We start from the raw sequence: 24,437 nt of genomic DNA, 5'->3' as shown, positions 1-24,437 counted from the left end.
GTATGTAGAAATCAGGTTGCTGATCAACAGCAGTTTATCAGAATCAGATCAGAATAGTTTTCTAAGTGAGGGTAATTAAGACTTAATCTGACACTGCCATAATGATAATACTGGTATTTAAATTCAACAATTAGAATCATGGAATTATAGAGGTCTTTTCCAACCTACATGATTCTAAGACCATCAAGTCCAACCACATTCCTTCCAGAAAGTTTTAAAAATGGCACACTTTATAGTCTTCTATTAGCTGCAGCTTCATCTACCTCTAACTTCCTAACTCTGGTTCATCTTGATCCTCGCATGCCTGATGGAGATAGTTCATTAAGTAGATTCAGTTGTGTCTCAAGTATATGATACAGAAGTTGCCCTTCAGAAGGGAGAGAGACCAGTAGCAGCCATCTGGTCTGTACAAGCAAATAATCCTTTTCGACACAGCCTGTGTGTTCTAGCTTTCAAAAAAGTGAGGATACTAAGATAGTTTAAGTCATTGCTCCAGTTGGTAACTCGCTGTTTTTTGCAAAAGCCCTGAAGGCACAGAAAGGACTATATTCTTCTACAAAGAACAATAAGAAAACAAAATACTGTTCTGTATGATTACTTTTAATTTTTTTGTATACCATACCAAATTGTCACTTATCTGCCCATATTACACTGTATTACAAAGTTACCGTAACAGGTACAACAGCATATTTTGTGGCAGTGCACAACAGCTTCCACATACAAGTACAGCCTGTTATTCAAGATGTCCATTTCTTTGAGACATTCAAGTGGTTCAAGTGATCGCTCATGTATCTATGCTCAGGGAACTTAGATGTCAAGGAGCTTTTGAGAGCTTCCCATTTTGCACGTCTCCCTTCTTTGTTATGATTGTATTCTTGTTCCTGTGTCAGGTAAGGTCGACTCAGCCAGTACTCGTTCTCTGCTTCAGTTTCCAACCTTCGGATCATTGCCTGCTTCATCGAAAGGGTGACCACTCTTGGTTGCCTGTATTTTCCGATCCATTGTTTTCCAGGAATTCTCTTCCGGAGCAATACTGTTGTTAAAAACATGGTACCTTGAAATATAAAGAAAAAATATGAAACGCCCATTACCTTAGGGACAGAAATAAAGTTAACAAGAAAAATGACAAACATGCACATATTTATTATGCTGCCTTTTAGCTAGCTGTTAAAAAAAAAAAAAATTACAATTCAGGCCCCTGTACATGCAAACAGCCACTGTGTACAGTAAACAGTACAATGACAGATATGCTGGAAACATAAGATCAGAAAAGGAAAAGTGATTTTTTTTTTATTTAACTGGAGAGTTTACTCAGTTATCCTTAAGGAATAGAGGTACTATTAAGATTTAAATATTCGATATTTAACATAATTTCGTCTGTAAATTATTCCAGAAAAACAAACAAACAAAAACAGCCAAGTATTGTTAAAAAAAGGATTTACTTCATCCCTTAACGCCACAAACAGATATCTGCACTGTTAAAATAGCGAATTTCCAGGTCCATCTTCTGGATCTCCCTTTTTATCATGCAATATGTTCGTTATGCCGTACGTTCCTCAGCATTATCACCTGGCCTCTCCATAAACTTACTAAGACAATATCCTTGGTTTTGAGCTGGGGAAAACCAACTTTGTAGATAAAGCCGAAGCCCTGCGTTACACCAACCAGCAGAAACACAGCGCCCAAATACCGCTTCAGACCTCACCCCCGGGGTGGGACAGAGGCAGAAAAGCCCAAGCCAAGCCCAGCCGCGACACGCACGCTCCTCGTTAGCCCTGGCCGTGCCCAACCCCGCCGTGTGGCTACCCCGGGCCGCCTGAGGAGAGCCCCGACCCCGCTCCCCGCTCACCCCTCGGGCACGGCCCCGGCCCCGGCCCGGCGGCCCCCCACAAGATGGCGGCGCTGCGGGGAGCGCCGGGCGCGGCTCGCGAGAGCTGGCGGCGGCCGGGCGGGGCCTGGCGGCGCCAATGGCGCGCGCGGGCGGGGGTTTGAAGGCAGCGGCCGGTAACGGCTGGAACGGGCGGCGGCGGCCATGGCGCTCCCCGGCTCCTCTCAGCGAAACATGAGCGTGTCCGGGGAGTTCTTCGGCAAGCTGCGCGCCCTGGCGCTCACGCTGGAGAGGGAGGCGAGGCAGCTGGAGCGGGCTCTGCGCCGGGAGGATGAGGATGAGGGTGAGTGCGTGAGGCGGGATGAGAGCGGCGCAGGGCAATGGGGGCTGCGGTCAGTCCCTGGCGCTTCGTCTCCGCCGCTCCCTCAGGGTCCCTCTCTGCCCCTGCTCCCCGTGGGGTCCCTCCCATGGATGCCGTCCTTCCTGAACTGAGCCTGCGGGGGCTGCCCACAGGCTGCAGCTCTTCAGGAACTGCTCCCACACGGCTCCGTCCCACGGCGTCCATCCCCCAGGATTAAGGGCTGCAGGGGAACTTGTGCTGCCTTGTGCCTGGAGCACCTCCTGCCCTCCTGCTGCACTCCCCTTGGGGGCTGCAGGGCTGCTGCTCTCTCAGCTCTCACCCCTCTCTCCCAGCTGCTGGAGCACAGCAGATTTCCCCTTCCTTCAATCTGCTCTCCCAGAGGTGCAACATCCTATATAGGCTCAGCTCTGGCCAGCACTGGGTCCTTTTTGAACCAGCTGAAACTGGCGTTATCTAGCATGGGGCAGCCCCTGGGCTCTTCTTACAGAGGCCACCCCTGCAGCCCCCCTGCTACCAAAACCTTGCTGTGTAAACTCAATACATAAGTGCAGGTTTGGCCACCCCTCCTTCCTGGGGCAGCTGAGGTCCCAGAGGTGGCCTGAGGACCCTGCATCCCTCAGGTCCCAGCCTTGTTCCAGCCACAGGTGCAGGCCGTCACACACATGGCTTTGCCCAGGCACTGATGGCTGACCAGTTTCTGCCCGCTAGGGACACACAGGTGCTCTCATGCCCCTCAGGGACCCACTCACCCCTCTGCTGACTTCAGCCCCTTACCGGCTGGTCCAGCCCAAGCTTCATCACAGGCGCTCACCCCAGGAGCTGCACCATGGACGCTCTGGCACTCCCACCTGTGGTCTCACCCCAGCTGCTGCTCTCACGCCCATATACGCACACAGCATAGAGAGCCCTCACCCAGCAAAGACATTAGAAAGGAACTTATTAAGAACACAGAATTGACTTTGCAACCAGGGGCAGGGCACAACTAGATGAGAGTACCAACCACCTAACCATTTACAAGCGACAAGCCCTTTTTATCCTCTTACCCACCTATTTTCCCATTCTTATTCCTCCCCAGATCACCACTCCCTTCTCACTCCTCTCCCCAGCTGTTGTTGTATAGTTTTTTTTTGTTTTTTTTTTTTTCCGTTCTTAAATCTGCACTCCCAGAGGCACAAACAACATCGCTTATTGGCTTAGCTTTGTCCCCCCCCCCTTCCCTACCATCGTCTCTGAGCACTTTTGTGGGTGTGCAGGTGAGCTTCTATCACACAACGTATATAAATCAAATTTGAGTCTGTATGATAAAACAGGATTCACGTTCTTGCTTTTACCCTTTTAATAGATCAAGACAGGAAAACATATTTTCAGGGCTTAGTTCTCTGTCTGAACAAATAGTTCAAGGCTCTAATTAAATTTATCACTCTGCTATGTCTTGTCACACAGCAGGTGTCCTCTTCTACACTATTTGTTTGCATTAATCTTAATTTCCAGTGAAAGAAGTAATATCAGCTTTTGACTGCTGCCTGTTTAAGTGTATACTAAGCCCTGTCTGCATATAAATAAGGCAGAAGAACTCAACTTTTTGTTTATGTCTGTTTGTTAGTGGTATCCAGATTATTTTATAATTATTATTTCAAAATCAAGCTCTGTAAGGCTGAAAATTTAGCAAAATAATGCTTTGCTACACAGCACCTACCTACTGCAGTGATGTCTGTTACAGGTCATTTTTTTACAATATTAGCTGCAACTCTAAAATAGAAGCCTGTGCGGTTTCTCTGTGTAATTCAACGTACTGTGCAAACTGCAGTCTCGTGCAGTGCAAGGTATCCAGTTACAGGTACACAGTATGAACTGATTTATCTTCATTTTCTGTCTCAGTTCTTTCTCTAAGATGTGTCCCTGATGTCTCTAGCATAGATTACATTCTGATGTACAATGTACTCATGCTAAAAAAAAAAAACAAAACTAATCCCCCTTTTTTTCATTTCAAAAATGTGAATGTGTATATCAAAGACTATGAAGAGGAATCTCCAATAAGAGTCTTACAGGACCTGCACAGTGAAATCAGGACTCTGAAGGTAATGACTTAACTCGCTTCCTTCTTGAAAAACCATGGGGAGGTGTCCATAAACTGATGACTCATTTTGATCCTTAAGCCACAATGCAACTCTTATTCAGCAATGACCCTTATTTTTATTCATTTACCTCTAAGTCCTCATAATGGCTGTGGAAATACAAGGCAGCATCCAGAAATTATGTGTGATTTAGAGCTCAGTTTATGAGTTTGCAGTTGCTGTCATCAGTTGGGTCAGCAGGGGGCAAAGTGAATGGGGAAGCTGTAGCCACGCCAGGGCATAGCTATGGGGGTTCAGGAGCTCCCTTGGGAAGAGGCATACCTGTTTTTGTTCAATGGCTAGCATTTGGAATAAAGGAAGTCTTCCCAAGAGAGTCTGCACTTTCAGCTGTTCAGTTAAACTTGTGGAGAATGTTCTTCGTTTATTTAGTAGAAGTGGAAAAATAGGCTTTAGAAATGGACATGTGTGCAAGTAACTGAGGGGTAAATTAAGCTGTGAACTTGTTTACCAGCTGTTTTGCCCTACATTCTTTGTATGTGGAAGGTAATGTCCAAAACCAATTGTTATGTAATTTTACTCCTATTTTTAATGGAGTACTAACACATTTTTGTTTGGGTTACCGGGAAGTAGTTGTTATACCGTCAACTGTCACCTTAATTTAATATTTGTATGTTTTTGTTGTTTTTTTTTTTTTTTTTACACTTAATGCTCTGTATATTCCTGATGTTTTCTAGCCTAGTTTTTGGGTATAAGAAAGACCTAAACGTGCTGCTTATGCTCATCTGAATTGAAGTTCACTAATTGTTCCCAAAATGCTTAATGTGTTAAAAAAAAAAAAAAAAAAAAGTGGTGATTTGAAAAATAATATGGTTACATTTCTCCTTTCCTCCTCCACTAAAGGAAGATATTAATGCCAGTCTTGGCAAGAGTCGTTCTGAAAGGCAAGAAATTAATGACTTTATGAAGGCAAGTGAAATATTGATGCAAAGAAATGCAGCAGATCTGGGAAAAATAAGAGAGCTGTTCCAGAAATATGGCTACAAACCACGTGTCAAAGTCTCTACAGGTAATATTTTCTGCAATAAAATGTGTGAACACAAATGTAACTTTCTTAAAAGGTTTCTCTTTTCCTATGGGTATGTTTTTGTTAATTAAGAGGTCAAGTATATCTGTTGTTTGCTTTACGATACCCTGAAGGTAAAAGGTTCTGTTGTGATTGGTGCCCAAAGAATAAATTAAACTCCAAAAGCTCACAGTCTGCTCTCCTGACCTGCTTTTAAGTTAGTATTTCTCTTCATTAATAGCTATACTGAGAAAATGTGTTAGCAAACATACTCTCATAACCTGGAGAGCTCTGCTGCTTCAGCTTCTCACGCTTGAGAAACTACTGTAGATGCATCTAAATTAGTTCATATTCATATGTGGTTACTTCATTAGCTTAAATCACCGTGGAGAAAAATCTTAAATTAATGTTCCACTTGTGCTACGCAGTGCAAGAGAAGCACATACAGGGTTTAGGTGATACATAATAGTCTATGAAGTAGTAGTTTGATCACTGGGTTGAAGATGCTTCATCCAGTCAGAAACTGCATGCACACCTGTGTGAAAAATCCAGCTGTACAAAATGAGCTTAAAATAACAGCACGGTGTTCACCACACACATTCCTTTCTGCATCAAGGACCCAATCAGTCTTCAAGATGCCTTTGGCAAGGTGCACCTGAACCTTCTCCTGAGTGTTATCCAGTAATTACAAAAAACACCATTGTGGTCGTGAACCATATTCACCCAAAGCTAAACTATTAAGCGTTTTACAAAGCTACTGCAAAAGGCTCTAATTTTATAGCGGCTTACTTCCCTTTCTCTCTATGCCTTTACTGAGGGCTTCAAATACAGCTACAAGGTTAATTTCTTTTAAGATGCATCTTTTAACGAAGTGTATTTGCACATGTAATCCCAGTACGCATGCAGAGGTAATACTTCTGCCATATTATTTTAAATATTTTCCCCTGCTTCTTATGTCGTGCAGAAATTCACAAATCCTTCAGGGCGTTTCAGGTTATAGAGCTACAGAAACATACAAGTTACAGCTTTGTTTATTTCTGCAGTGGACTCTTCTTGTTACCTAAAAAATAATCTTTTGTGAGTTTTTAGTTACTGCTTAGTAACCTTTCTTCTGTGCGTTTTTTCTGAATAATGGCCAAAATCTGTTTTCATTGCCATTTGTTGTACATTTTTTAATGAATGTCTGCTCTTGCAATAAATAATAATAAAAAAAAAAGTAATATAAATAGCATGAAGCAAAACCAAATTAATGTATTCAAGATTAATACTTCGTGTCTGTTCCATGCAGAGATAAATTCTATTAAAAATATGTTTCTGTAAGAAGCTTTTAGTTTCATTTACTCCTAGAAATAATATTTAACAATAGATAATTCAATAAGTGTGTGACCTGTGTTCATAAATATAGCTTAGCCTGACATAATATCTGTTTTACCTTCAGGTTTCAGTGTTTTAAAATGAAAGAAGGAACTTTTTTTTTTTTTTTTTTTTTTTTTTTTTAAGACTATTAGGGGAGGGGTGAGGATTCCTAACTTACTTCATAATTTCCTAAAAGAGAAATTTCTGACATAATTTTATTTCATTATTTTAAAGGTTTGTTTTTGTTTTTTGTTTTTTTCTCCAACAGAGGAGCAGGAAGAGGAAGTTAACAGTGATTCAAAGGTGTCTGCCCAGAATAAATCTGATGAAGAAAAAGCAAATGATGTACCTCACCTTCCTACTTGTACTGAGAACCCACCGGTGCCCAGAGACCCACTGCGTAACCCCCAACTTTCAGATTTTGGTCTTTCACAATATGCTTTCTCTAGGCCTTGGAGTGCAGTAAATGGACAGCAAGCAGTAAATTCACATCAAGGAAATTCAAAAATCAAGACTCCACTAAAAACACATACCCCCTGTATTTTGCCCAAAACACCAAAATGTATGCTCAAAATGGATGACTATGAGTGTGTAACACCAAAACTTGAACACTTTGGCATTAGTGAACATACCATGTGTATGAATGAAGATTATACAATGGCACTTATTCGTAAAACTGCTGAGACAACCAAGAAGTAAGTAAATTATTTAAAGTTCAAGTTGTTTCTCTATTGAATTTTCTATAGTTTCTTCTTGCTGTACTATCTTCTTGTTGCTATTGCCCATCTTTTCGTCGGCAAACAGGTGATTTATTTGTTATCTACCAGCTGGTTATTCCTGTGTCCCTGTCTAGCTCTCTACATGTGTTTTCATGTACCCTTTGCATGCCAGATACTGATATGAAACACATCTCAGGTATACTCCTTCCCTTGACTGCAGCACAGTAATGTCCCTTATAAAATCTGTTTACAAGGGGAAAATACGATATATAACTATGATATTTTATATTACTTAACCTAGGATTTGTATTTGAGTGATGCGTTGCCCGAAGTAGACATTACATTACCAATTTAAACTTTTAAAAATCTTTAGGAATATAGCACTGGAAGAAGTTTCTGAAGCATTTGGTTAAATGCCTCACTGTAGAAACACACTGTACTATTTCATTAGTTCCTCAAATAATATTCTGTAAATAGCTTCAGCTTATTGCACAACTTAAGATTTTTTGGTTTCTTTAACTTCAGACTTCTGTTTTACTAATTTTTCTATTTAATGAGAACTGTTTTAAATGTGATCTTCAGCTTTAATTATGGCCACAGTTTCTAAACAGGTACATCCACAAATGTACACTCCCTGTCTGTGTCTTAGAGTGAAATGATTACAGAGCCCACTGGAGATGTGTTTTTTTTGTTGGTGGTGGTGGTATCGTGTATAAACACTGTCAGTCTTCCATATCCCTGATGATAAATATCAAAATTCAGTGGAGAATTAGATACAGCATGGTTGGTGCTTGTTGCTAGACTCTTGTTGATGAACAAATACTAGGCTGACTGGGTTGACACTAATCATTTCATGGTGATTTCTTCATGTTGAGTTAACTGAGGTTTTTGCTTGCCAGCTTACTTAAAAAAGATGATCATGCAGTGAATGTACCAAAAACAACATCCAAGGAAATCATGGTTACACCTGGGCCAAAAGTAGAAACAACAGATGAGAATGGTAAGTTAAAAATAAGCAAATGTACATATACGTTTTTCTCAGAATGCATATGTTAACATGTGGTCATTTTTTAAACTATGATTCTTGTTAAATATAGTCTGTTCAGGCCCGGTAATTATTTGCATATTAATGTCCACAAAATGTAACGTTGGTGGCTTCTATGGGAAATCTGTTCACTTCAGTATAAATCATTGCTCATTCTTCTACTGTTATCCATCTAGAATTATTCAGAGGCATCCATTATTTTGTAATTGTAAGTTATCTTTATTAGCAATGAAAATACTTTTTCCAAGAATATTGCATCTGTTTCAAGCCAGGAAATTAAAAGAATAAGAAAGAAACTGCTTTAAAAGAGGCTAACCAAACAGTTACTTTGACCTTTCAAGAGTAGCACTAAACTTTTCTTTGAGAGGAAATGTAATGTACTCTCTTGAAAATGTACAAAGGTCTTGGAACAAACATACAGGCTACTGAGTACATGAAAAACAAAAGTGGTAGTGATTTAAGTTGGGCTTTTTCAGTTACATTCAGTAGCAGGACTGGACTTTTTTTGTATGTTTGTATTTGCTGCTGTTAGAGCTCTGCAGCTTGGATGTTTCTTCATACCAGAAGTGTTATCGACTAAAATAATACAGGTGTTTTGGAGTATGCAAACAAATCCATATAAAGCTAATAGATTTGGGAAACTGAGGCACTGCAACTGGCAATACATATGTATATTTATCAATTCATTTATTTAATTTTCCCTAATTTCAGGAGCTGACTGTATGGCTTCTCCTATGGTACCCGTGTTCTGTACGCCTGGTTTGAAAATCCCTTCCAGAACAGATAGTACAGTGTTACCCAAGTCACAAGAGATAAACAAACTGCTTCTTCCTAAACATACAGAAACACCACCACCTCCAGATTTTGAAACAAGATGGCTCAAGGTAGAAACTATGGTAGTAAATAACAATTACATATTTTGATATACTTGTACCATAAGCCATTTTTCAAATGTCAATTTGTGATTCTTTTCTTGTGCTATTTTTCCTTATGTCTCTGTAGAAGATTTTTCTAATGGTAATTTTATAAGAACATTTATTAATACTCCACCTAAGATAAATAAGTTAACCAAAGGCATCTAATACCTCTTTTGCAACAGGTAAAGCCAGGGGAAAAAGTTGAGTCAGTGACAGAAAATGATGCAAAAGAAAACCAAAACATAGAAGATAGCATTCCTCCTACTGTGAACTCCGATGAGTATCTTAAGCGTTTGGGAGACCCTTCTCCTCCTAAAATAAAACAGTACGACCATTTGCTCAGTACTCCTCCACCTCCAGAAATAACAAGGATACCAGATGATGTTCTACAGGTCAGCTAATATATATTTCTCTGAATAGCTTTAATATCAAAACAGTAGTATTAAAAGAGTTTAATTCTACCAAGTATTGTTCCTCAAAAAGAAAGGATTATCTGCTGCTTATTGAAAATGTCTAGACTGTAATCCTGTTTTGAGTTCTTAAATAATTATTTTAATTCCCTTTTAATGTTTGCTGTAGATTCTGTCAAAGTATAATCATAAAGTAGTAGACTCTTCTAAAGACAAGAAAATGGAGACTAAGGCAGGAGGCACTACAAGATTTGAAAGCGATTCCACTGATTACTGCAACAAAGAGAACAGGTATGATCAAATTTTACAAATTTGATTATATAATTGAATTTGGAAGAGCTAGGAAGATGCTTTAGCGCATTTAGAGATTCATGCAGTTGCTTTTGCTCTTCAGCTACCAAAATAGCTCTGGTTGATGTGACTAAATATCTAGTCTTTGGCATGGTATCTGTCTGCCTTTTGTGTAAAGAACAAATACTATAATTGTGTGTTTGAGTCATCAGAAGCTTTAAAAAATGAAGGAAAACAAATGAAGTTACTTTTACTGGTTTTAGCTGTAGGTATATTTTGCTTTTTGATAATCAAAGCCTCTGAGTGTTTTGTGCTTTCTTCTGAGTAAATTTAGGCAATAAAGCTAAAGAATGGAGAAAATTATATGAAGCGACATAATCGATTATGTGGTCCTTTTGGCATAAGGCAGCAGGCACCTCAGCACCATACAGCTGTTTGCTCACCCCTCCCCCCAATCCCAGTGGGATGGGGGAAAGAACTGGGGAATGTGAGAACTCAGGGGCTGAGATGGACAGTTTAATGCGGGGGGAGGAATGCAGTTGCTCACCACCAGTCTCCAAACTTTTTAAATTAAAAAAAAAAAAAAAAAAATCAAAACACAGCACCGTACCAGCTACTAGGAAGAAAATTAACCCTATCCCAGCCAAAACCAGGACAGGCAAATAGCAAATACCAATTTCTTTGAAATGTAAAGCCACCTTATAAACAATAGGTGAGATGAAATTAACCAATCTTTGAACAATGAAATAATAGGTTTTAAAAATTGATTGAAATAGGAAGAAGTTTCGACAACTTGCTCAAGTGTAGATATTCCTCATCTGTTATACTTGTTGCTTATCTCTTAAACTTGGGGTCACTACGGATTATTTGGGCAAGAGGTACAAGGAAATTATATGAAGTAAAATAATAATCACAACAATTCACAATGAGATGAAGCAAAGTAGGTTTCTTAATATACTTGGAGTTGGAATCCATTTGATTAATCTGATAGAGTAAAAGGTCTCGTTTTAGCTGACCTCTTCTTTTGTCAGGCAAGTTTTCAATGTTTGTGTCTTCTGCTAATTCAGAATATGATTGAGATGATAATAGGTTCATGAACTCTTCTGGATATATTTGCAGAGCCTGTCCTGTTGTTTTCAAGCCAAACATTTGAAATCAAGCTGAAGACCATATTTCACTTTCCATGGACCTTATCACTGAATCACAGAAAACTCAAAAAGCAAAAAAGAAATACCAGGACTAAAGACCCACAAAAGAAAAGTGTTTTGTTTTCCTGGAGAAAACTTGATATGGATTAATTCGAACTAACGATTTTATGCATAATGTTTTATTAAAATTAGTGACAAAATAGATTTTACTTTATATTTTTTAATATTGCTTCCAAGAGGACTAAGGTCATGTATTATGTAATACCTCAGTTGTTTCATGTGATTCTTGTGTTTGCTGCGTACATGTGTGTGTATATACATTTGCTGTAGGTTGTAGAGAAATGTAACTAAGTTGCAATAAAGGGAAAGTCCATTAGGCTGCCCGGGAAGTAGGCATCTCTTGATGTGCTAGTGACACTGCGTAGCTCTTCAAGGCTGAGTTTGAAGAGGATTGAAGAATACTCTGACAGTATTTGGCATCTTAAACACAGAATTCACTTATGTGAAGAGCAACTCCTGCTTTACTGTTTTAAAGCATTCAGCCAGGTACTCCTTCATCAGGCTGTCTGATGGACAGGCATTTCTAGCACTTCTCTTTCAATTACAGCTTTCTTACATAGACATCATATTAAGTACTAGGCATCTGTTTTCCTTTTGGCAGTCTGATAGCTATAGCTCTAAAAGGTGACCGTCTTGAATACGAATAACTTGAAAATATATTGTGCAATTGCTACTCGTTAGAGATCTGCTCTGTCTTTAACTGCCTGAAAGATTTGTTGGCAGGCATGTGAATGATTGCTTTCCTCTCCCATGCACCACTGCCACGTGTGTTCTGTAAGTGGTGCTGTCGTTTCCGATCATGCGAACATATCCCTGCATAGCTGACCAAGCTGAACTTCTCAGAGCTGTTTGACACCTTTTGCTAGTCACAGCAGTTGAGATGCAGGTTGTTTTGGTTTGTTTGTTTTTCCACCAGAAATTTTACTCTTGTCCAAAAGAAATCCCAACTATGTATTCCTGCTTGGAGCCAGTTTGCTGTTACCAGTGTCAGCTAATCCTCTGTGACTTGAGTATTGCATTTACCAGCTTTATGTGGTCTTCCTGTTGGTCTTACTGTTATTTTAGTGTGCTTTCCTGAATTTTCTGAACACAGATGGATGTTCTTTGAAATCCTCAGGATGTGCACACATCTGGAGATGCCTGAAAGTATTTTCCTGGTTGCTTAGAGGGACTCGCTGCTTGGAGGGACCTGGCTAAAACCTAGTAAATGTAAGAGAATTTTTCATGTTACCCCAGACGCTTTCTGGGATGAATGTGCATCAAATTAGCTGGAGAAGCTGATTTTTTACCCATTCTGGCCTGAGCACAGTTTTATTTCCTAGCTTCTGTTTAAAAGTATATATTTTATGTCACTCTTTGAAGTTGACCAATACTTTGAATTCTGAACAAATCTTCTGTCGCAGTTGCTTTGTGTCTGCTTGGAAAACTACTCATCTGCTGCTTAAAAAAACTCTTATTCATTCTACCCAAGTCTTTCAGAGAATGAAGACCAGATCTCCTTCCAGCGTCTTCACAGACTAAAACCACTTAATGGGCTGTGTGCTAGTAATGGAATTTCACGGTCCTAAAGGGGTACAAAATATTCTGTTCCAGAGCAAGAATCCTTCCCCCAGATGGATTCACCAGCACTAAGCAGCGGGGGGTTTCAGAGCCTGCATTCACCCTGCACTTAATGGCTATTTAATGAATGTTACTTCCTTGCCCTGAAGCTATCCAGATACCCTGAAAGTCTCAGTTTAACATCAAATGGAGCAAAAAGCTTGACTACCTAGGACCTTGATGGATTTCTTTTTCTTTTCAACTAATAGAACTTCTAATAGGGCTTGTAAGTGTCCCCTAATTGTGAAAATGGCATAGTTCTGTTAACATGTTGAGATAGATCTCTTCAGGATGACACTGAAATCTTAAAATCTTACGGTCTTCTCATAAAATATCCCAAGATGGAAGAAATCTACAACGGTCGTCCACACATGACACAGTACCACCCAAAAATCAGGCCCTATGTCTGAGAGTGTTGTCCAAGCACTTGAACTCCAGTAGGCCCAGTGCCATGACTACTGCGCTGGGCAGCCTGTCCCAGTGCCCGCCCACCCTCTGGGTGCAGACCCTTTCCCTAACCCCCAGCCTCACCCTCCCCTGTCCCAGCTCCATGCCGTTCCCTCGGGTCCTGTCGCTGTCCCCAGAGAGCAGAGCTCAGCTCCTGCCCCTCCGCTCCCCTCGTGAGGGAGCTGCAGGCCGCCATGAGGCCTCCCCTCAGCCTGCTCTGCTTGGGGCTGAGCAAACCAAGGGGCCTCAGCCACACCTCATATGTTTTCCCCTCTGGACCCTTCACCTTTGCCCTTCAGCTATTAGGACACGATGCTGGCATGAGATAATGATTTGGGATCTACAAATGAAGTTTTACAAGTTCATTTTTTAATTTGTTTTTGGTTTATTTTGCGTACAAAATTACTCAATAGAAGTAGAGCTATTGTTTGTACTAACAGCCTCGTGTAAGGAGAAATATTGCTCTGAGGTGGATATAATCAGAGCAGCAAAAACTAGTTTTAGTTTGTCATGCATGGGTTTCATTCAGTAAGACCTAAGCAGTAGCTTGAGTACTGAGCATAGGGGAGGCACAAGTGGAAACAAGCAGCATTGGAAACTGATCCCTGTTCAAAATCAGTGGGGAAAGGTGGTGGTGGAAAGTTTCTGCTAGTTCAATTCATGGCCGTGTGATAAACCACACGCTCAAATACTTGAACAACCATGGATGTGGGCTAGAGGAGGTGAAGGCTCTCCTTAAGCCAGAGTTGCTGCTGGAGCAGGCTTGTTCCACTGCCCATGGAAGTAAAATGACAGGTAAGAGTGGGAATCATACAAAAGAACTTAGAAGTTGTGTGTTGTTTTGTTGTAGGGTGAATGCAATAATAGTACTGGCCTGTCAGGAAGTGCAGTTTGGACAAACAGCAGCTAATTAAGCAGCAAATGCCTTTATCTGTAAGGGACCGTTGTCACCTGAAAACAGGCAAAGTTGTCTCAGAGCATGTTCTGTGCTGTTCCTAATCCTAACTGGGGGCTGCTTCCCCTAGCAGACACTTTTCCACTTCTCTTGCACAGAATTTAGAGGTTGAGCAGTTTTACAACAGATTGTTTTCACCTGCTGAGCCACTGAAAGCTAATTAATTTCATTTTCTAGTTTGTCTTCATTATGGAAATCAGTAATCTCAGGCTCGACTTCTGCCTGGTTGCTAGATCAGATGTGAGGGAAGGGTGAGAACGGGATCCCGTCCTCTAGCAGTAGCCTGCAGTCAGAACAGATTGAGCACAGCACGAAATTGCACTTCAATAGTTGGGACATCTGGGAAGCAACCAAAAAAACATGGCCTTTGGTTTGCCTTCATTTGCTACAGTTCTTAATCTTTTTGCATTTGTTTTAGGATATAAAACATGTCAGCTAACAGAGCATTCGCTCTCTAATCCTATTTGTTGTCAGAGGAGTGTCTCAAATTGTTCTGCCTTGGAAGCCCCTAAAAGTGGTAAATGCTTTCTTTTCTTTGAAATATTTTGCCTGAGGTTAAATACAAATATAGATCTCACAAGGAAACGAAGCTTCCCAGATGGCTGTCAAGCGGACAAATGACAAGCAGGGCTTTTACTGCCTCCTGCTGTGCTTTTATTGGTTTTTTTATAAATCACTGCAGCAATCACTGGAGCCCAGGCATCTTGGGTTATTTAAGGCATCATGGATGCTTTAGATTTTCCTTAAGATGTGAAATTTATTTTGTTCTCTGTTCTAGAAAGCCAGTTGTTACTCAGATGTTCCAGTACTCACAGTGGTTGCGTGTGTCCCATCAACATCTGTAGCTGATATCAGAGCTGCCCTGGATTTTGGGAGTCCCGTTCACGGTCCCATGCCTTGTTTCTCCATGGGACAGTACAGAGACTGCGTTGTGTATGAGGAGCAGAGACAGCATCCAGGGGCTGCACTATGGAATCGCATGCATGCTGTTCCACAGAAATACAACTTTCTACTAAAAATATATCAATTGATACCAGCTATTTCTCAATCAACCGGAAGGTAAAACTTCTTGCTACTCCTATGGCAATATCCTCTTTTACAAAGGGGCAGCTGACATAATAGCTGGGAGCTGACCAGGCCCGTGCACTGCTTTGGCCTTGTCTGATTCATGTTGAAAGTTTTTTAAAAAATGACACAAATAGGGGAAAACAGTCCATGGAAGAACACGTTCTGCTACGTGGGCATTTCTCCTAGGAAAAGATAAAGCAAAGGACGGTCACATTGCAGAGTACCCGGCAGGAAGGTGTTCAAATGCCTTCATGATGCATTCCTGGCTAAAGCCCTGCAGTTCTACTCCCTGCTGATTGCTCATGCACTTGTTGGAAACCAACGTAAGGCCTTGCTGCACAATCCTGCCTTTGCTCTCTCCCAGTCACAGGCTCCCGTGCCCTTGGTTGCATCACTGCAGTTGCTGCTGTGGCTGCCTGGGAAGGCTTTCCTGCTTGCCCAGCTGCCAGCCCTAATTGCTGTTTTGCAAGGTTAAATTACTCCTGGGCTCTGCACAGACCCAAATCTCTGCTCACCTGCAAAGATGCTGACTGGTGCTGGGGCAGAAGGGAAAGGGCCAGGTGGAGGGCGAGCACAGATGGCCTATCTCACCAGCAGTTTAAGCAGCTTGTGAAACCACATCCTTGCATTTAGGCATCGAGCTGCCTTGGCTGTCTGACAGCTGTTTTGGTAAGGTTTCCTGTGGCCACTGCTCCATGACAAGTTCTAGGGCAGCTGAAGCAGCTCCTCCTCTTCACCCCAGCACCCATCATTCCTCCTCTTGAGCCCACTTGCAGATAATACTTCTTTTTTTTATTATTATTATTTCCTGCTGTGTCACAGCTGAGCCTGCTTTTGAGCAGAGCTGTAAAGTAGAACTTAAGCCTTCTGAATTGAGAGGAGAGCTTGGTGATGGAGTCAGGAACATCTCTGATGCAACAAAATTTACCGACGAAGCAAGTGCGGTTTGTCCTCACCTCTTAAATAAGGAGAGACTTAACCCAGATGCCAGCTCCATCAGCAGAAACACAGCCAGCCTCTCCCGAAACCTCTACATAAACACTTTTATGAGGGTCAAGGCCATCACAGAGGCACACGCCACCCCTGGGGTGGGAGCAGGACCCCGTAACAGAGGGGCAGTGAAATGAGAGGGGGGCTGTGCAAACAGAGCCCTTAGCCCAAGGGCTGAGAGGAATACCAGAGAGGGATTTGACTTTTTTCCCATTATGTTAAAGGAAAGCCTGACAAGCAACAGCATCAGCAATTGTTACACAAGTTGTAACAAGGTAATGGTGAGGGGTTTGGTGTTTAAATAAAAAAGCATTTGTTGTGACACACCTTCTTTTTTATTAAGTTTTTAAAAAGCATTGGTTTAGATGGATGAAATGAGAGGGAAAAAGTGGTTCTAAGAACCAAGTTTGCTTGGGGAAGCAGAGCAAAGTCATTAGGAAAAACAAACCTGGAGCAGCAGGAGAGGTGTGCCAAAGGAGTACAGAAACGTGAAGCCACATCTGCGGGAGCAGAGCAGCTGAGTTAGCTGAATGCAAAAAGGATAAATTAAGGGAACAGGTTCCTGGGTTTTCTAGCTGGAGCCATTTCATCCTGCTGCACCCTGACACGGGATGGGGTTCTTCCACTTGTGCTGCTACAAAAATAAAACAAGATGTTGTGTGCTGGTGAAAGCACAGCTGCGAAACAAGGCGCTGTGTCTGTCAGTGCTGTGAGCATTGACAGAGACAAAGGGAAACCCCACTTCACTCAGCGGCCTTGCTGAGGGACAGAAACTCCTCATGAAATCTTGGTGTACGAAGCAAGTCCTGCTGACTGACAGCTCCGGGTGTAGTGTTTGCTGCAGCACGCTGCTTCCTGAGCATATGGCATTGCTCACTGTTGTCGAGTTCTGAGACCGTGTTTTAATTTCTCCAAACTGCTGCTTTGTACATAATTTGTTCTTTTCAGCGACTGACTTCCCTCCTCAGCATTTCCAGGAGTTTTGAAAGAGACACAGGAGCTGCTTACTGCTGCAATCAGCAGGTGACAACTTTCACTCACCCTTCCACCTCTTTCAGCATCTGGATGGTTGCATCCCAATGTCTGGCTTCAAAACAGCTGCTGTTGGACTTAGTTGCGTAGCAGATGTTTTAATTTTTTAAAACCCATGCACTGCACTGATTTCTCAGGTGTGTTTCTTAAAAGAAAGGTACAGAAGTTGAACTCCCTTCACTCCTGCACGACATCTGTGTGAGCTGTTGAAAGGCAAATCTCACCCTGACAGATGTTTGGCCAGAGGCGCTCAGGGAGGAGGTCAGCTGTGGCTCATCCCTGCGTGGAAGTCATGTGAAGGTGAACTCCAAACCGAAGCACGCAAGCTGAGGGGTTTGCTACTGAAGGCAGTTTTGTGTGTTCATTTCCTTGTGATTTTGCTTCATGGGCTGCTGAACGTAAAGCCAAGAGGTTGTTCCCATTTCCCCCTGAGGTGTGCGCAGACCTGCTGCGGGCTGGGAGCCTCGCTGGGCTATGCCTCCTGCCCCAGCTGCCCCTCAGAGCAGCTCCAAGTCACAGACACCTGTATATTGACTACATTTAATTTCTGCTAATTACCCCTAAGGACATTAAAAGCCCAAGCCAGTACATGAGGAGGAGGAAATACCTGTACTCCTGTAACTGCAGGCCCTTCTCTGCCTGTGGTAGGAGGCTGTTCAATGCCCTAATTCCACACTACTTACCCCTCGCAGCATTTATATGATTTTCTTAATCTATCTTTAAAAATAAAAGGGGGTGGGGAGCACGACATCCTGGTCCTGCCCCTGGGCTGCTCGGGGCCGGCCAGCAGAGGAAGGCAGCCCCGGGCAGCCGCAGAAGCGAGGCACCTTCGCGTCTCAACATCTCCCCCTGCAGTGACAGAAGGAAACAGCCAAGCGCTGGAAAGCCTCAGCTGCGCTCTCCACCCCGGCGGTGATTTGCAGGGTCACCCCTTCCCTTCCTCCTGTGCCTCACAACCCGACAGTCCTGCAGGGCAGCCGGGAAGCCCCGAGCCCCCCCTTCCCCTCCGCTGAGCTGCTGGGCGCCCACCGCCAGCCTCCAGCTTCTCCAGGGGGTTTTAAAAGTTTCCGGACACCCTTGAACCGTACCTCATTAGCACCTGGCTTTGTCCTGACACCCAGGGATTACAGCAGCCTGAGAAATCAACACTCAGTACAAGACAAAATTACTTGCGGATAAACATTTTACCAAGGACTAAGCAGCAAGATTTACCCAATTCAGGCCAAAATAGATCTAATGGGCTTTATCGATTAGATTTGGGTAATTAAGGGAAAGAGGAAACAGTATTCACCTTCCCAAAACTTACGAAGCCAAACCTGAACTTTGTCCTCCTGGTCAGCGTGTATTTTCATAACAAAATACATTTTCACTATGAAACAGTTTTGCATACAACATAAGCCAACCTCTGCCTGGCAATGCTGGATTTCTTCTGGCCAGGTCTCTGCAGACATTCACATCTTCTGACACGGGTCTCCAAAGCAGGATGCACAAGACAAACCACATGGGTAAAGGAAGTATTTTTCGCATCGTTAGAGGTAAAATTCAAAGTTTATTTCATCTCTTTTTTCCTATTTGTGCAGTTTTCTAATGCACATATTAGCGAAGTAGTGAAGATGTATACAAGTTAGATTGGGGGGGAAATAAATGTTCAAAAAAAATTGTTAATGATAACGTGCCATAAAGGAAGTTTGGATCTGTTGCAGTATAACAAGTGAGACATTCCAAGACAGCTTCACATTTCCCATTTCTGGAGACAAACCCAGCTATTTCAGAACTCAAGGCTGATGTGCAAGGCTGATCCAAATCTGCCTCTGGTAAGGTCAGCAGCTCTGCAGTGTGCCGGGATATCTGTGTCACTAAGACCACTCCTTGGATTCATCCTCCAGGGCCTGTCCTCATCTTTTAACAAGACAGAGCAGCCCCAGGAAGCCACAATGGTCCACCCTGTTTCTACCCTGCAGCCCTACACAGCTCACCTTTGATTTTCCCCAGACAACACACCTACAGCAGCAGCAAGAGGAACACCGAGTCTGCCTGCTTACAGCCACATCCCCCATGCTCATCCTCCAAAATTCAGGTACCAGTGCTTTAAGGAATCTGCTGTAAAAAGCCACCTATTTCTATAAAACAAGCCCCAAAGTTACCAGATAGAGGCCATGACCTCTCTTTCACCGATTTCATCTTCTGCTTAAAAGCCAACTTCTGAATTTCTCTGCAGAAACACACAAATAAAAAATCACTCTCAAATTCAAAAGATTAATAACATCGATCTTTATTCCATACAAGACAGAACTACAGAACACCTGCAATCTTCCTGGTCGCATTTTATGGAGATCTTGAAACTCTGGACACACCAACTTACTTTGCAAACTAACAGTCAGGGAAAGAGTGATGGCACCTCTAAAGAATAAGCGTTACTTCTAAGCAAACTAAAAGTTAAGGTTTAAAATTTAACTTTTATTCCTGACGCTTAGCTTTGCCTTCAAGTGTTCTTGCTTAGCAACAACAGCAATAAAAAAAAAAGGCCTGCTTTAGAACAGCAAGTAGGAATAAGCACAAAAGGAAATCATACAAAGAAGCAACAGCTTAGTATGGTCTCATGCGGCTCGACGGAGGTGGTGCGCGGTTGGGAGGGGTAATTGCTATGTCCAAGTAGTCTCCGATCTGGAATTTCTGAGACTGCAACGTCATGGAGTCATCTGTGCCCTTCCTGCCCGACATGGTGCTGCCGATCTCCTTCACCCTGCAGGCAGGAGATAAAGGCGGGTTAGTCACAGCCCCATCTCTCTGGATGTACGATACAGGTAGACATCTGTAACAAGATCACTCCTAAAACTCAAATACTCTGAGATACACGTTCCATTATCACCAGAATAAAAGCCTCATCTCACACAGTACGTCCATATTCTGACTGGTTGCCAATAATGCAATCAAAGTCCTCAAGCAAATAAGCTCATTCTTTTGGGAACACAAACTACAACAGCCACCAATCCAAAATTTAGAGTTTGCAGTGGTGATCACACAGTTTGTTATCAAGAACTTTGGAAATTTGGTTTGTGGGCACCGGACTTTGTTAACAAAAAATAATTAATTGCTCTGGTGCTTCCAGTCTTCTATGTGTCTGGAGAAGAAACACCGTTTACCTATATCCAGGCCGCTTGAGATCTGTGAAAACAATTGCAAAATTGAAGTGCGTGCCCTTCTTCCGTGCCTCCGGGTAGACCTCCTTCACTAAGCTGGTCAGCTCCTTCAGGGTTGCATCCATCCTGGGTTAAACAAACAAACCCAAGTGGTTAACGTTCTCAAAGCAACAACAACAGAAGCAGCTTTCCAAAACCCACTTAAGATGGAACCAACGTATTGTCATTATTTAAACAAACAACTCCTGGCCTTTGCATGCTTTCTGCTAATATCTGAAGAAGAGGAGGGTTTTACATACTCGAGTTTCACAGGGAGCCACCTACTCCACAACTACGTGCATTCCCGACAACATATCTTCATCTGGCAATCAAGCAACAAGAAGTCGCTCTGGTCAGGGACAGCACCCAGCAGAATCCACCAGCTACGGGGCACTGGAGGCAGGACGCTCCTGTGCATTAAGGATGTGGGCAAAGATTCGACAGATGTGGGTCCAGACAGAGTTTATCTTTTAACTTATGGTGGTACGACACAAACATCTTCACCTCTATGTGTGCTTCAACATCTGCTTCTCCAGGTCTCTCAGAAAAGTTACAATTTAAACAGTGACTTTTTTTAAAATGCATTAATGCACTTCCACAACAAACAGCGTGTCTTCTCATCTAAGCTGGTATTTACATTAAGATCAGGGGAGGTTCAGGAATAGAAGACAATCATGAACACAGTTCTCCATTCCTGACCTTACACACAGCACCCTTCCTTTTCCCCACCCTTCAACCAAAACAAAAGTTAGAATCCCAAGAACAAAAGGACCCAATGATCACAACCAAAGCAGCACTAATCACATTCCTCCAAGCTTTATGCAACCAAGGAGCAGGCTGTTGACAGACAATGCCCATTCTGACTCCTGCAGATGGCAACAAGCTCAGACATCATCAATAGCCTGGGCTGAGTCCATAAACCCCATTAAGCAGTAAGTTAGTAGTGTGTGCTTTGTTAGCCACGAAAAAATTGATTTATTCAACTGTACAATGGTAAGAAAGTTAGAACTCTAGCAGCAACCTTTAAGGAAATACAAGGTTTAAAAAGTAGCATAGTTCACTTTCAGAGCGATTCTAATAGTTCGCTTTCAGAACAGTTTGAAATGCTGTGAGCGAAAACTGAAGCGCTATCAACAAAGACCGAAGGGGTGTTCTGAAGTGTGTCTGAAAGCAACTTAAAGCAGCTGTTACAGCACTGCTACCTGGCCATATGAAAAGAAATGCGCTGCTTTAATTCGGAGCCTCAAGAGGCTCCAAATTGTTTTGTTTAATTTTGTTTGTTTAATTCGGAGCCTCAAAAGGCTCCGAATTAAAGCGATAAGAGCTCATGGAGGAGCTCTAGCCCTCTATAACAACTGATACTAGTGCAAAACAAGGCTGTTAGGGTGAAATTAATTAAAACAGAAGAGAACCCCGAAGAAATACCAGCACGGCAGCCTGTGCCGAGACCCGGCCACCGCTCAGCACTCACCAGGTGTAGATCTGCAGCTCGCTGGAGGGCACATTGCCGCGGGAGAACTCGTCCATGCGGTGGTGCCGCCCGTTGTTGGTGGTGAAGACGCGGAGCAGCAGCGGGCACGTCTGAGGGGGGGGAAAAGGAGAAGATTCAGGCCCCAACGCCAACACCACCACCCCCAAAAACCGCCCCGCACCGCCCCCCCGACACCCCCGCAAAGCTCCCCCGGGACCCCGCGGAGCCAGGGGGCAGCGGCACGGAGCCGGCCCGGCACCTTCTCGCGGTCGATCGGCTTCTCCGGCTCCTTCTTGATCTCCTCCTGCGTGACGCGAGACTCCACCGCCATCTTGTCGCTGCCCCGCGCCAATCTCGCGAGAGGAGGGGGGGGGAGGGGAGAAATGGCGGGGGGGGGGGAGGGGAGGGGAGGGAAGGGAAGGGAAGGGAATGGCCTCAAGTTGCGCCAGGGGAGTTTTAGGTTGGCAATGAGGAGACATTTCTGCTCAGAAAGCGCAGTCAGGCACTGGGACGGGTTGCCCAGGGAGGTGGTGGAGTCACCGTCCCTGGGGGTGTTCAAGGAGAGGCTGGACGTGGTGCTTGGGGACATGGGTTAGTGGGTGACAGTGGTGGTAGGGGATGGTTGGACCAGATATCTTGGAGGGCTTGTCCAACCCTAATGGTTCTGTGATTCTACAGGTTTGGCTGGAGTTGGGGTGGGCTGCCCCAGGCTTCTCTCCCTGTGCTGCTGGGTGTTGTCACAGACCCAAAATCATTGCCTGTGTTTTCTCCTGCTTAGAAAAGCTTTTAATAAAGCAATGCTGATGCCTCTTGGAAAAAGGCACTTCCTTCTACATGGAGAAAGACTTTAACAGGAGTCTAATGTAGATAAATAACATAATCCACCACTGTAGCTACTAGCAGGTTCAAATAAATTAGAAAGGGGTAAATTGTGTTTTGAGTTTAGCCTCCCTTAATATCATGTGTTGGAAGAACCAGACCTGTAGGCTTTCCGTTTATGGTCTTCTGTCTCCAAGAATAGAATCTTGTATTAGGTTAAATTAGAGTCTGCTGATCTGTGTTATGCTATAAGGAGGTGAGAGAGGTGTGCTTCTGGTCTGATAACTTAAGAAATAAAAATAAAAAAATAAAGCTGTCATTTATATCAGAGTGGTGGGGAGCTTTCATTTGTTTTCAGAGAACTTATGCTTACATCATTTCCTCAAATGCTGTGAATTTATTTCTTGTTTCAAAAGTAAAACAACATTACATTCTTCTGTAAAATGATGGGAACGTGTACGTGTTTGTAGGTGCGAAACAAGTATCGGAGGCTCAGAAATGCCGAGGTCAGATGGGAGCTCCGCAGGAGATCACAAACTCCAAACTCCTGCTTGGAGTTGAATATCTCCAAGGGTATGAATATCTCCAAGCACAGAAACTCCACAGCCTCTCTGGGCAGCCTTGTGCTAGTGATTGACCACCCTCCCAGTATAAATATTTAATTAAAAAAATAAATAAATTTATAAAGTGTTACAAATATTGAAATACCTATGCTGTAAGGGTGGTGTTACAGTTTGATTTTACATTTCCAAACACTGTAGATACATGTTTTCAATGTATTATTTATTTAAAAAAATATATATAGGGTAGAAAAAAAAAAAATATATATATATATGTATTCACCCATTCACAGCCTTCTGTATCCCTTGTAAAGAAGAAAAACAGTTGCAAGTCCAAACTCAAAAAAAAAAAAAAAAGTCTTGCAGTTCACCTTTAATAAAACAAACAGCAATTTGTTTAAAATGTTGATTTATGGCACACCTAATACAAGATAAGAGAACCAACAACCTGTTGGAGTTCACCCTTGGCTCTTATTAACTTTCTTTTGTGGTAGCCTGGATAGTATTGTACAGTTTTTAACCTGTATTAAGTTATAGCATGTCATCATTTTATTATCAAAGGGAATGACTCACCCTTGCCACCATTTGCAGGATTTGATTTCCCAGGCAACAATACAGTTTATTACACTGCTAAAATTAATTATATCTGCCCTGTTAATATATGCTTTGGGCTCAATATGTGCACCAGCATTTTCAAAACAAAGGAATTTATGTCTGGGATCAGGTATCATAAAAGAACAGCTGTAACAAATAAAGCACATTTCTATGTAGATCTAAATAGTTCCTTCTGTTAAACGTTTTGAATGCTTTATGTATGTGAAAAATGACCTAGTGTGCTTGAGCCTTAAGTAAATTCAAGTATGACTTAATTTATTATTTGTGAGCTGTGCTAACAATTGCAATTTATTTTCAGTCTAAAATTTCAGATTCTGAAGTATTTGGAAGAGAAAGTTGGAAATTATTTGGAAATGAGAATGCAGTTATGCACTCTGTAAGCTGGCGTGCAGGATGCAGGTTTTATTGGAGGCAGCGCTGAATTCCCTA

General features: G+C 42.6%; 3 protein-coding genes across 6 annotated transcripts; 1 reads left to right on the top strand and 2 right to left on the bottom strand.

Annotated features, from left to right (window-relative positions):
* Positions 1–579: 579 nt before the first annotated feature.
* On the bottom strand, positions 580–1,930 carry MRPL57 (mitochondrial ribosomal protein L57). 2 transcript variants are annotated; one of them, XM_082761728.1, is made up of 2 exons: positions 1,850–1,930; positions 580–1,054 (listed from the first exon to the last, which is right to left on the bottom strand). In XM_082761728.1, exon 2 carries the CDS (start codon positions 1,047–1,049, stop codon positions 738–740), a length of 312 nt encoding a protein of 103 aa, XP_082617854.1. In that variant the 5' UTR covers positions 1,050–1,054; positions 1,850–1,930; the 3' UTR covers positions 580–737. The 2 variants fall into 2 exon arrangements, with proteins under 2 accessions (XP_082617854.1, XP_082617855.1); XM_082761729.1 differs by lacking the exon at positions 1,850–1,930 and adding an exon at positions 1,591–1,796.
* Positions 1,904–19,469, top strand: SKA3 (spindle and kinetochore associated complex subunit 3). 3 transcript variants are annotated; one of them, XM_082761654.1, is made up of 9 exons: positions 1,904–2,171; positions 4,203–4,267; positions 5,165–5,330; positions 6,952–7,378; positions 8,302–8,402; positions 9,159–9,331; positions 9,547–9,756; positions 9,944–10,065; positions 15,053–19,469. In XM_082761654.1, the coding sequence occupies exons 1-9, from the start codon at positions 2,033–2,035 to the stop codon at positions 15,117–15,119; spliced, it is 1,470 nt and encodes a 489-aa protein (XP_082617780.1). In that variant the 5' UTR covers positions 1,904–2,032; the 3' UTR covers positions 15,120–19,469. The 3 variants fall into 3 exon arrangements, with proteins under 3 accessions (XP_082617780.1, XP_082617781.1, XP_082617782.1); XM_082761655.1 differs by lacking the exon at positions 15,053–19,469 and adding an exon at positions 11,185–12,448; XM_082761656.1 differs by lacking the exons at positions 1,904–2,171; positions 4,203–4,267 and adding an exon at positions 4,450–4,746.
* A 137-nt stretch (positions 19,470–19,606) lies between these two features.
* Positions 19,607–22,394, bottom strand: SAP18 (Sin3A associated protein 18). Its single transcript, XM_082761717.1, has 4 exons — positions 22,274–22,394; positions 22,015–22,124; positions 20,508–20,630; positions 19,607–20,107 (listed from the first exon to the last, which is right to left on the bottom strand). The coding sequence occupies exons 1-4, from the start codon at positions 22,343–22,345 to the stop codon at positions 19,951–19,953; spliced, it is 462 nt and encodes a 153-aa protein (XP_082617843.1). The 5' UTR covers positions 22,346–22,394; the 3' UTR covers positions 19,607–19,950.
* Between the last annotated feature and the right edge of the window lie 2,043 nt (positions 22,395–24,437).

Source organism: Aythya marila, assembly GCF_965140915.1.
Source record: "Aythya marila genome assembly, chromosome: 1".
NCBI classification, from domain to species: domain Eukaryota; kingdom Metazoa; phylum Chordata; class Aves; order Anseriformes; family Anatidae; genus Aythya; species Aythya marila.
This window is presented reverse-complemented; position numbering and strand designations above follow the sequence as displayed.

What these genes read in the sequence shown, in the direction of transcription:
- SAP18 (XM_082761717.1), bottom strand. Translation starts at nt 22,345, where the DNA reads ATGGCGGTGGAGTCTCGCGTCACGCAGGAGGAGATCAAGAAGGAGCCG. An exon ending in AGCCGATCGACCGCGAGAAG is followed by an intron (nt 22,125 to 22,273) that starts GTGCCGGGCCGG and finishes CCCCCCCCTCAG; the next exon opens with ACGTGCCCGCTGCTGCTCCG. An exon ending in CTCAAGCGGCCTGGATATAG is followed by an intron (nt 20,108 to 20,507) that starts GTAAACGGTGTT and finishes TCCTGCCTGCAG; the next exon opens with GGTGAAGGAGATCGGCAGCA.
- MRPL57 (XM_082761728.1), bottom strand. Translation starts at nt 1,049, where the DNA reads ATGTTTTTAACAACAGTATTGCTCCGGAAGAGAATTCCTGGAAAACAA.
- SKA3 (XM_082761654.1), top strand. Translation starts at nt 2,033, where the DNA reads ATGGCGCTCCCCGGCTCCTCTCAGCGAAACATGAGCGTGTCCGGGGAG. An exon ending in GTGAAATCAGGACTCTGAAG is followed by an intron (nt 4,268 to 5,164) that starts GTAATGACTTAA and finishes CCTCCACTAAAG; the next exon opens with GAAGATATTAATGCCAGTCT. An exon ending in TTGAAACAAGATGGCTCAAG is followed by an intron (nt 9,332 to 9,546) that starts GTAGAAACTATG and finishes CTTTTGCAACAG; the next exon opens with GTAAAGCCAGGGGAAAAAGT.